Consider the following 12630-nt stretch of genomic DNA (forward strand, 5'->3'; position numbering starts at 1 on the left):
CACGCTGTTTCCGTCATGTGTGGATTAATCAATATTCACCATGACTTAGCTACTCTCCACAACTGAAGGTGCAATTTGTAAGTTTTGCACACTTATTCCACAGCCAGTTCATCATGGGATACAATGAGCATTCATAACTATGCCTTTCACTAAATATAAAGACTTCCATGAAAGTGCACGCAAATATGTCTTATCGTCTTGGCATAAAAACGCACAAGTGGATGCAACTCACTTTTTGGCGTTCAGAAAGAAACCGGAAACAAGAATTTTTTGCCAAATATACAACGCTGTGATAAGGCATGTTGAAGAAAATCGGAAAAAGTTATTTCCAATTTTGTTTACTATCTTATTTTGTGGCACACATGACATTGCTTTATGTGGGGAAAAAATACAACCGGAAATGTGCAAAATCTGTACACATTTCGCATTGAAGCAGGAGATGTGATCCTAAAGAACCATCTGGAAAATGCACCAGTTAATGCACGTTATACATCAGTTCGAGTTGAACATGAATTGATTACATTATGTGAAGAAACATTAAGAGAAGATCTAGTATCCTTAGTCAATAGGTCAAATGGATGTTCAATCATTGCTGATGAAAGTGCTGACATATCTGGAAAAGAACAGATGTCATTTGTAGACACAACAAGTAGCACCGTAGCTGTCATCAGAGAAGAATTCCTTGTATTTGCAACCTTAAAAGAAATGGATGCTATCTCAATTGCAAATATAATTATGGATACATGTTCTAAATTTGGATTAAACTTAGAAAAACTCCATGGACAAGGATATGATGGATGCTCTATAATGGCAGGAAAGGAAGGTGGTGTTCAAGCCATAATCAAGAGAAAATATTCTAAAGCTGCTTTTTCTCACTGTGCTGCACATAAAATTAATTTGGTTGTTAATGACCTCAGTGTTGTTCCTGATTCTATTGGCACAGTGAAAGCCATCATCAAGGTTTTCCGTGAGAGTCCAAAAAGAAGTTCTCCTATTCCTAGCCTGGCATTGCTGAGTGAAACACGATGGACAGCAAAATACAAGAGCATTAAAATGTTTAGCTCACACTTTGAAGAGATTTGTAAGCAATTCAGCTTACTGTGCACTACAGCATCAGGGAAAACACGTCAGGATGCATATCAATTGCAATGTACCTCAAGCACAGTGAGCTTTCTCTTTTGCTTGTCCATAATTTCAGATTACTCATCAAGATTGGAATCTGTAAGCCAGGCTCTCCAAGCATTTCAGCTTGATAGCCTCAAAGTGTGTAATCACGTGCAAGACCTTCTGACTGTGTTCCGTGATCACAGACAAAAAGCAGAAGAGCAATTTAAGGAAATTTTTACAAACGTTCAAACACTGGCAGAAAAACTGAACATCGCACTTTGTGTTCCCAGACAGTGTGGCTGGCAAGTATTGGGTTCTAATTTTGGTTCCTTTTCTGTGAAAGAATACTATCGCCAGTCTATCTATGTGCCATACATGCACTCTATCATTGCATCATTAGAAAGCAAGTTTGGCAATGAAAACAAGAAACATTTGAGTTTGTTCTCATTTTACCCAAAAAAATATGGCAAAAATGACACTTGAGCAATACAAATGCCATATTGCAAACATCAGAGAAATTTAGAACATTGAAAACCTGGAAGCCGGAGCAGTCACATGGTTTCAGATGTGGTCAACAAAGGATGAGCAGTTTGACAATGGATTTCTGGATTTACTGAACCACACCGATTTATTTCAATCACTCCAGCAAGCAATTCTCCTTGCTCTCACATTACCAGTGACCACATGCACAATGGAATGGTCTTTCAGCACAACGAGAAGGGTGAAAACCTGGTTGATGTCGACAATGGCAGATGATCCCTTATCGAGTTTGTGCATGATGAGCATACATCGAGCAAAAATTTATGAAAACAAACAGCTGAATGACAAAGTAATTGATAAATTTGCACAAGACTACAGACGTTTACAGTTCCTTTTTTGAGGTCAGCACACTAACCAGTGAACAAACACTGTATAAAACTAATACTCATTGAAAAATGTTAAATTTCAGCAAGACTGTTCATGTTTGCAGTTCCTGCAAGAGTTATCCAGAGTTATCCAGGTTAGGTTTATATGTTCTATTTTCCAATTTGGAAGAGAACAGCTGTTATTTTATTTATGGTGATATATTTTATTTTATTTATTTTAATATATTTAAGTTAATGCATTTCCAAAATAAATACATTTGTCATATATTTTAATTCTTGTTCGTTTGTGCACATTAACACCAAATGCAGACTGACTCTACCTGTTATTTTTTATAATGCAGTTATAGTGACTTCACTGCATTTGACGAGTGCGAGATCTGGGCCCAGCACTCCGGACCCATGCCACATCCCCATAATCTGGTCCAGTAGCCTGATTGGCTACTGGCCGGAGGTAGTACTTCCGGGTCACCATTGACGGGTGTCCGGTCTGAGTGGGGAACTGGAGGGGTGGAGCCAGGGGGGGGCTATTCAGGCCCCAGACTCACCTCCACTCTTCCTCTTTTTCCTGCTCGTTACACCTGGATCAGTGGAGTTACCCGATCGTCGGCTCGCGCTCTTAGGGTTAATCGTTCGATCGAGTTTGCGGTTGGCGGAGTCTCGTCCCGGTTTTGGGAAGCGTCTCGGGCGTCGCGGATTTTGAGGTGAGGTGTCTGGGGCGGTGGGGAGCGCTGAGTAGCCTTTGGGGGCACGCTGGGTGGCCAGAGGTGCGTGTGTTTATTGTTCCATTGACCCCCGCTGGACCCCGGTGGCGGCACGGTGGCCTCCTCGTGTTAGGTTTGGGCAGGGAATCGTTGGGCTCGGCGCCTTTCCCTGGGTCATAGGTTGCGAGCGGAGTAATTGTTTAGACCGCTTTAAGCATGGGGGGGCGAGCGGTGTTGGGCTTGAAAAGTGCTGCGATATTTCGCGCCCTTTCGGCGGTAACGGCGTAACGGTTAGAGCCTAAGACTCGCACTCTCAAGGTTATGTGTGCAATTGCTCAAAGTTGCGAGATCGTGTGAGTGATTATTGAGACTCTTTTCGGTAAGCGGATCTGTTCAGCGGGTGCGCTGCGTAGGCTGTCTCGCATAGGACAGTGCGTGGCGCTTTCGGTTTGTGGCAGGAGCGGGCACCCGATATTTGTACTACGGTCCCGCGGTAGCTGTAAAATTGTTCAGAGTAGCGTGGTGTGTCTAATTGCGGGTATGAGCAACGGATATTTAAACAGCGGGTCCCGCGGTGATTCATAGCAAGGTTACGTGTTCTAATCCTTGGTTTTTCACTTTACGGGTGTTTGCGGTTATAGCGGGAGTGGGCACCCGATATTTGAACAGCGTGTCCCGCGATAGGAGTAGCACGTTGTGCCTCATTGGTTGCGGGGCAAGCATCGGTTATTTAATAGCAAGGTTACGTGTACAAATCCCTGGTTCTAAATTTTGCAAATAAACCAGTGGTGATTTACTCAATTGAGGTTTGATTTCTGCGTTGCCACAGTACGCGAGTACCTCTATTAGGCAGCATTTGAGTCAGAATAAGTGATTTGGAAGGGCTGCTGGGTGGAGTAAAGAGTGTGAGTGAGAGTGCTTGACAATCCTTTCAGTTTATAGCGCTGTGATCGATCTAGTGCTTCTTTTAGCCTGTGATAGCACGTGTGGGAAAGTGAGACAGCGTGTCCTTCACAGAGCATCCAGTAAACTTAGAATGCCACCCAAGCGCAACCCGAAGAGAAAGGAAGGCGAGTCAGAAATAACGCAGCTGCTGAAGCTAGTGCTAGCAAAATTAAGCAGAGATGACGATAGTGAAGAAGAACACGGGGTGAGGCTCCGGTGTCAGATAGCCAGGAGGTCCCCGAGACAGTGACTGGGGCTCGCCCTCGTAGGGCCATAGTCCCGCCAAAGGCGGCCTTTCCTCCATTGGTAAAGAAGCCCAGGGTGAATAAGAAAGGAAGGGGGGACAGGGAATTGGATGTGCAACCTCCTGCACCGGCTACCCCGGTGACCCCTTTGCAGCCCGTACTCCCGCTGCCTAGTGGGCTCACAGCGCCAATAGCTAACTTGCCAGAACCAGTGCTCCCATTGCCTCCAGGGCCTACACCGCCGGGGCCTATTGTTCCCTTACCTATTGTACCTCGAGTGCCAGGCCCCAACCCAGCCCCTCAGACTCCACCCGAAGTACCCACACAGCCAAGTCAGTGTGGTACCAGGAGAGGGACGGGATGAAGTGAGCTTAGTATTGGCCGAAATTAGAGGGGTTTTTAAGGTCTTGACGCCAGCCCCCAATCCCCCAATACCCATAGTTCCAGAGGGGATACCAGTAGTAGCGCCAATACCTCAGGGGGGAGCACCAAGTGAGGTAGTTCCCATCACCCCAGGGCAACCAGGAGCAGCAGTAGAGGGGGGCAAGCTGCCACAGCCAGTATATTGGCTACAGTAGCAACTCTTGGCACAAATGGGGGCTCCCGCAGTAGGGAACCCGATTGGCAGAGCGACAGTAGCGCCATGGGCTTCACCAACAGGTACAAGTGGGGTGCTTTCCGAGTTGAGTAAGCAGGTGGCCCTCTTGGGCAAAGCGCAGGAAAAGGATGTGGACACGCCTCTACAAGCGGTGGGTCAAGCGGCCCCCGCACAACCAGTGACGACAGGGTCCACTGCAGGTAAGGCAGTGGAGTGCTCAGGCACAGAAGTAGATAAAGGGTGTAAAGCAATTGATGGTCATGATTCTGTGTTATCCAAGCGTGGTAAGTTGGCAGCACATGTTACGCTGGACACAAGAGAGAAGATTTGGAAGGGGGAATTTGTTGATATATTCTCCTTAATTAGACCAAAGAGGAGGGAAGTGGAGCCTAGAGAGAAAGACGGGAAAGAAGGTTCCTTCAGGGAGAGGAAACCTAGGGCAGAAGAATCAATCACTAATTGGTTGTTTGGTTTCAATGTTTTTTCCATAGTGATGTTGGAAAAGAATCCAGAATTGGCGATACCCCTGATATGTTACGCAAATAAGATTTTAAAGGCACAGACCATGTATAGGGAAGTAGCTTGGTTGGACTATGATAGAGATTTTAGATGGGCCAAGGTAGATGACCCTGACATTGGCTGGGACCAAACAGAGGTAAATGTATGGTTGGAGAGCGTTAATAATAAAACACCCATGAAACAGCCCTTTCGGACTTCCCATGGAGGCGCGGGGGAGAAAAAAGGAACGTGTTGAGCTTTTAATCGTAAAACGTGTACCTGGCCCCCAGGGACATGCAAGTTCAAAAACGCATGTGCATACTGTGGCCACCCTTCCCATCCCGAGTTTAAGTGTATTAAGAAGTCCAAAGAAAAAGGGAGGGAATCTAAGCCACCACCTCAACAATAAACTACCCACGCCAGTGGATATAGGGAAGCTGATTTTCTGGCTGAATCAGTAAATTGCCAGGAAGGCAGCCAAGACATTATATGAAGGGTTCTCCACAGGCTTCCGCATTCCAGCAAAAGGCGTGCCCCCAGTAGGTTATTGCAATAAGTTGTTGTCAGCGCGCATGCACCCAATGGTAGTGTCACAGAAGGTCCAGAAGGAAAGGATGCTGGGGCGGGTGGCTGGTCCGTTCACTGCGCCTCCATTGCCAGGATTTGTGTGTTCACCTCTGGGCGTGGTTCCTAAAAAAAGAGCCAGGCCACTTCAGAATGATTCATAACTTATCAGCGCCAAGGGAGGCATCGGTGAACAACACCATAGATCCGTCCCTGTGCTCTGTGACATATTCTTCCTTTGATGCGGTGCTCCAGAGGCTGCGCGACTTAGGGCCCAACGCCTTCATGGCAAAGACTGACATCGAGTCAGCTTTCCGGCTCTTGCCGGTGCACCCCGAGGATTATCATTTGCTAGGTTTTCAGCTGAATTTCCACTTTTATTATGACAGGTCTATGACAATGGGTTGTGCAGTGTCATGCAAATATTTTGAGATGTTCAGCTCTATGCTGCAGTGGTTGTTTGTCTTCAGAACAGGGCACAGTGACATAGTACATTACCTGGATGATTTTATGATCATGGGCCCCCCAGCATCAGGAAGGTGCGGCCAGGCCTTGAGCGAGCTGGTAGCTATGTTTGAAGAGCTGGGTGTGTCACTGGCCCCAGGTAAGACAGTGGGTCCTGCTACCAACATGTCTTTCTTGGGCATTGAGATAGATACAGTAGTGGGGGAATACAGGTTGCCATTAGACAAGGTAGAGGCCTTCTCGAAAGCAATAGATTCGGCACTAGCGGGATCCAAAGTCACGCTGCATCAGCTTCAGGTTTTAGTGGCCCAGTTGAATTTTGCCTTAAGGATCATCCCGATTGGACGCCCTTTCTCAAGGTCAATTGCACGGGCAATGGCGGGATTGACTCAAAAGCACCATCACGTGCAACTGCAGGCTGATGTGAGGGAGGACCTGAGGGTGTGGGGTAGCTTCCTGAGTGATTTCAATAGTAAGGTAATCTGGCCCGAGCCGGCAGTATCCAACACGGACTTGGGCTTGCTCACTGATTCGGCGGGTAGCGTTGGTTTTGGTGCAGTGTTGGGGTCCCATTGGTGCAGGGGCGATTGGCCTGCAGCCTGGCATGAGAGCGGCTTGACCAGGAACATAGCCGTTTTGGAACTATTTCCAATTATAGTGGCTGTAGACATTTGGGCCGCATTCTTTAGGAACAAGACAGTAATTTTTTAGTCAGACAATATGGCGGTGGTGGAAGCTATCAATAGGCAGGGAGCTACTTGTAAACATGTTTTGAGGCTGTTGAAACATTTGGTCTTGGCTTGCTTAAAGCTCAATCTGCTTTTCAAAGCGGCGCATATCCCAGGTGTGAAAAATCAGGCAGCTGATGCTTTGTCTCGCTCCAAGTTGCAGGATTTCAGCAGGTATCACCCTCAGGCAAAGGAGCAGATGACGGTGTTCCCGACATCTCTGTGGAAGATTGGAGTCCCGGCCTAGCGGGGCTGGTGGGAGCTTCATTGAGCTAACGCACTAGAAGGACTTACCAACAACAGTTCAAAGCGCACAGGCTGGGTGGCCCTTTTTTCCACAGGGGCGCTCTACGAATTTTTACTAGCGCTGAAAGATCAGGGAAGGCCAGCATCTTACGCAAGGGCGCACGTGACTGCGATAGGCTTCTTTGCTAAAATAGCGGGGCAACGCGACCCCGGCACAACTTTTGTAGTGAGGAAGGCGCTGTCAGGCTGGGCTAGGTTAGAAGGGGTCAAAAAAGATAGGAGAAGGCCGTTGGATGTAAAAACCCTGAGGGACATTTTGGGGGTACTACAGTCAGTATGCTCCTCTAATTATGAGAGCCTCTTATTTGGGGCGGCATTTACCTTAGCTTTTTATGGTGCGTTCCGTCTGGGAGAATTGGTGGGGACCTCCAAACTATATCACGCAGGGGGGCTCCAGCAGCAGGACACGAACTTAGCCCACGGTGGCATGGTGGTGGCGCTGAGGAAATCCAAGACAGATCCGTTGGGGAAGGGGTCCACAACTCGCTTGTCCCCCGCGCCTGGGGAGAAGATTTGCCCCATAGCCAGGATGGAAACATACTTGGTGATGCGTCCTTCAGGGGGTGGACAGGCCCTGTTCATACATGAATAGGGCGAATGCTTGTCACAGTACCAATTCAGGGCTGTGTTTCGACGGGCCCTTGAGTGTCTTGGTCTTGATCCTAGAGGATATTTGTCACACTTGTTCAGAATTGGGGCAGCAATGCTGGCGGCAGGCGCCGGCTTACCGACCGAGGCGGTCAAAAAAGTGGGGCGCTGGTCATCGGCCTGTTTTAAGCGCTATGTGTGGCCTGAGTTACTGTAGGACAACGGACTGATGTACTGATATGACCACGCTGACTTTTCTATTTCTCTTCCTGCTACTAGTATGTCCTCAAGGGTGATATGGGTGTTGGGACACTCGTTCGTGCGGCGTGCCACGGTTCGGCTACGGCAGAAGCGAGTGTCGAAACCACCGGGTTTAAAGGGAACGTCGTTCCTATGGCGAGGCGTCGGCGGCCTGCGAATTCGACAGTTGAGGCAGCTGATTGAGGAGACGCGGGAACACGTGGGACATCAGTCCCCGGATTTAATTATCCTGCATTTGGGCGGAAATGACATGGTGGAATTGGGACGCCTGGCAGTCAGGGAAGCCTTACTGACCAAATTTGCCTGGCTTGGGAGAGCATTTCCCCGGGCTCGGATTGCATGGTCTTGCATGATACCCCGCCGGACATGGGCCACGGGAGTCAGATCTCGGGCTTTGAACGTATCGGTGAGGGGGGATGCGAGCCAGGAGGGCCCTTGGTGCTGGAGTACATAGATATAGCATAACCGGTGGTTATGACCAGTGATAACGCTTGTAAATATTAAAAGTGTGAATATTGAATTTTAAATGTGAATTTATAAATATTTTTGTCATGTTTATGAATGCTTTGATGGTTATTAAACATGGCCGTTTTACCCACACTCTTGGACTGGCTAGTTTTGATTGTGGGTTAGTATGAGGTTGGGGCGGGGGTCATCCTGGGGGGTCCGGGCTCTAGATCATATGTGTATGAATAATGTGGTGTATTCAATTGTGGTGACATAAAAACAGATTAGAAATTGCTAATCAGACAATGGCAGCTTGATCCTTCCATTAAGCTTTTGCATCAGGTTGCATGCCTGCACTTTTTCACTTTTGGACAAGAGTCACTCCAGTCTGCAGCTCTGCTTTTTTTTTTTGCCAACTGCTAGAAGGTGTGAATATCTACCAAAGGCCACAAAAGAAAGAGATGGCTGTGGCACAACAAACCTATTGTGTATGAGATCATATGCGGCCTGCTTCCTGCCCCCCCATGGCTCTTCCTGCACCTCAGTGTTTCTTGTGCCACACAATGTCAGAGGATGGTGATGATGTTAAAATTTTGCCACCCCCTGGAAAAATTTCTGCGGATGCCCATGCATGCACATACGCTTTAAAAACGGTTCTCTGGTAGGCCGGAGCCATCATTACTGAGTGGAAGTGGGCCAAGTCACAAAAATGTTGGAGAGCCACTGACAGAATTCATGCATTTGTCACACAATAGATGCGGTGCATGCAGGCGTGGTTGATGCAGAGTGAAATGGTTTTCTGTTGCAACGGATTAATTCACTGTTTACGTTTTGTTTTTTTAACACATTTCTACTTCTAGGAATTGCAAAACACTCCTCACGGCCTTGCTGCGATTAAGCATTGCTCTGGGGGCGTGTCGTGTGTTCATGGCACGTTAGCGCATTTTTAAATCTGCTGCGCCTATGCGGTCCACTCAACCTGTGATTGATAGCTGTGTGTTTCTCCACTGTCAACTCCTGTAAAAGCAAGACGTTCACCGGTGCTAAATGAAACTCGGTTGTGGCAGAACAGAAATGTCAATGGGCAGCACACTCATTAGCAAGGTTAACAAGCAGAATATTCCATGACAACAGTAACAGAGGTAATCATCTGGTAATTGCTGCATAGATGTTGCCACTGCCCTCCGGGAAGCCTAAACATACGGCAAAGATTAGCGTGGGAGAAATAACTTGCATTCATGGCCTAAAATGAGGGATTCTAAAAGAAGACATAGTTTCGCCTGCTCCGTGGTGAGCGAGCACGTGCTCATGGCCAATCACTACACATACACATTATTCTATATGTTACACTTGTACGAGTTTGCTGAGCAATTAAAACCAACAGTGCAGGGTCTGCAGCAGTGGCGTAAAGAAGCGTTAAGGGTCCCCTGCAAAGGACCTGGAGGAGCAGCCCCCCCCCCCACCCAGAGACAGTCAGGAGCACTCAGGCAAGGGCCATTGGCCCCACCCGTACACAGTGCTGGAGGAAGTGACCCCTGCACCACGGGGGTTAACGTTACGCCACTGGTCTGCAGACATTAATATCTGGTTGGATCCAAAATGCAATTGAACTTTCAGAATTGCTTTTTTAATGTAAGCAAGTAAAATTGTTGTAAGGGGAGTGCATCTCCTGTGAGCCATGATATTGCTTTAATGGGCTGTTACTGTAATGGAATGAGCCACTAAGTGGGTCATAATCACAATTGTGATTGTCCAATGAGCCTTGAAATTGTCACGTCAGCCTTGAAATTGACCCCAGATTCTTGAAATTGTCTCTTTAGTCATGAAATTGTCCCATGAGTTTTTATATCACCCACCAACTCTTGAACTGAATCGCAAAAGCACACTAGACGGAGGAATATCTAGGAGCTTGAATTAGATTCAGATAATTGATACTGTCCATTGGCTTTGAAATTGCCCAATTTATTTACAAAAGTCCATGAATGTGCTCTAAGCTTTGAAATACATCAACAATGGCTCGCGGGCACCGCGTTGTCAATATGAGTAAATCAGCTGTGTTGCTTTAAAGCCTATACAGCTGGATGCAGTTGACCTGCAACATAATCCTGGCCAGTTGTATTTAAAATCGATTTGTAAAAAACTGTCACAAATTGCACACCAACTTTTCCCAATCGATATTGAGTTTGAAACCTAACCTATTTACAAATAGGCCAGTTCACAAAATTCCTATTCAGAGAGGGTCGACGTCCAACATGATTTATGAATTTTTAATGAGGTAGGTCACAGATTTCGATGGACTCTTATCGAAGCAGTCACTGACATGTAGGCCTCCTAACGTCAGCAGGACACCATGTCTGTAATCACATTTAAATAAAGGTAAACCTTTTTTAAATGCAGGCGATGTTGCTTAAAGCAACAGGACTCTATTTAGAAGGAAAAGTTTACTATATATTTTTTTTAATTTACTTCTTGGGATTAGACAGGGGTCCCAAGGGGACACCTTCACTTATTTCCAGTGAGTCATCACCTCATTTTAGGTTTTAGCAACTTTTCAATAGTTTGTGACTGGAATTGTAGTCGAAAACCATTAATACATCTGATACCAGTTCCAAATGTTAAAGGGACGTCATAAACATGCCCCCCAAATTGCAATTTGGTATTCAATTCGAAACCCATTTTGTGAATTGGCAAACCTTTTAGCGAGTTGCAAAATGGGTTTAGCCACTACCAAAAAGACATTTTGCAGTCGCAAACCCCACGAATTTTACCAATGGCAGTATTTATAAAAGCAAAATGGCGTAGTGCATGTGGCCTCAAACACAAGTAGACTTCCCAAAAACACTGACTCAAAAGATATGCTTATGGGGGTCAGAATGAGACAGATTGTAAACATGTGGACTGAATGGGTTTTACATTTAAACCTGACTATTATGATACAGAGAATCATAAAACGCATCTATTAATCCCTGCACAAAAATACCTCCAAGACCCACAGTCACCATCCAACTCAACTCTAGCATTCAGCCAATAAAAAAACTCTTCCCAAAATGAGGGGCTAATGAAAGCGAAGGAAAGTGGGAGCAGATTGACAAAGAGGAAGAAAAGAAGATTGGTCAATTTAAAGTAAAATATATTTCTCATAAAAACCTGGCCTCCTTCTGTCCTGAAGGAGAATCTGCCCAGCCCAACAGGGAGAGGGTCCCAATATCCTCTCCCACCTCAAGTAGGACACCCCCAAAACTCCTTATTTTCATTTAATGAGACATCCACCCAGAGTCAATGGGAAGGTTGTCCAGAGAAGTCCTGACTGGCTCAACCTGGAAAAAAACATAACTTTACTCCCTGGTATTGCTCTTTACGTTTTACAGGAAAGCTAACAAGCCCACAGTCCATCTTCTCCTTTTCCACATCAACACTCTCCTGCTGGCCACCCATCCATCATTACTGTCTTCCTCCAGGCCACTTCTTGCAACCATTTGTTTCTCACAGCCACAGAACCAAGCAACCTGATCTCATTCCACATGATGTTGCCAGTGCTGTTGGGTTCTTCATTAGGGGTTTGGTGGTCCTCCACCAATGTTTTTGCAACAGGTCCAGGGGTGCGTCCTCACCCCGATACTTTTCCTCTTGAATGATAGTGGCTTAGAGGAGGCACTGTTGGCCAAGGGAACAGAGCTTCCCATTGTTAGACCCGTCAGCCCTAGGGTGGTCTTCCCCAAATCATTTTGCTTTCTGTCTCCATATTATGCTGAATCTTTTTGTTGGCCGTAGGACTCTATGCACTTTGTCACTGCTAATCAGTGCTAAAGTTCATGTGCTGCTTCCATAAATGTGTGCAATTGGTGTATACCTGACTGTCCAAATTAATTTACTCATGAGTCCATGGTAAGGTGGTAAATCATATACCCAGGGCCTGTAAGTTAAATGCTACTAGTGGGCTGTAGAACTTATTGTGCCACCCACAGATGTAAACTTCCAAACCTGTTTCTGATCCATCACTGTAATGAATGGGTGTACAGTTTGCCACTTTGACTTGGTATTTAAATTTACGTGCCAAGCATTCAACTCTCATTTTACCACATATAAGTCACCACTGAGGTAGGCCTTAGGTAGCCCTAAGGCTGGGTGCTATGTAAGTAAAAGGCAGAGCATGTACTTTTAGATTTTGCATGGCCTGGTAGTGACACACAGCCTATTTCGTTTTTTACTACTGTGAGGCCTCATCCTCGCATAGGTTAGCATTGGGAATTGCCTAATTCACTTTTAAGCAACAATTCCTGTTCAGGGAAGAGTACCCTTTTAATGCTTTTA

General features: G+C 46.3%; 1 protein-coding gene across 1 annotated transcript; it reads left to right on the forward strand.

The window, feature by feature from the left end:
- Nucleotides 1-375: 375 nt before the first annotated feature.
- On the forward strand, nucleotides 376-1590 carry LOC146799044 (52 kDa repressor of the inhibitor of the protein kinase-like). The gene has a single exon (XM_085627824.1). It carries the CDS (start codon nucleotides 376-378, stop codon nucleotides 1588-1590), a length of 1215 nt encoding a protein of 404 aa, XP_085483950.1.
- Nucleotides 1591-12630: the final 11040 nt, after the last annotated feature.

The sequence above is a fragment of the Triturus cristatus genome, chromosome 9 (genome assembly GCF_964204655.1).
Source record: "Triturus cristatus chromosome 9, aTriCri1.1, whole genome shotgun sequence".
NCBI classification, from domain to species: domain Eukaryota; kingdom Metazoa; phylum Chordata; class Amphibia; order Caudata; family Salamandridae; genus Triturus; species Triturus cristatus.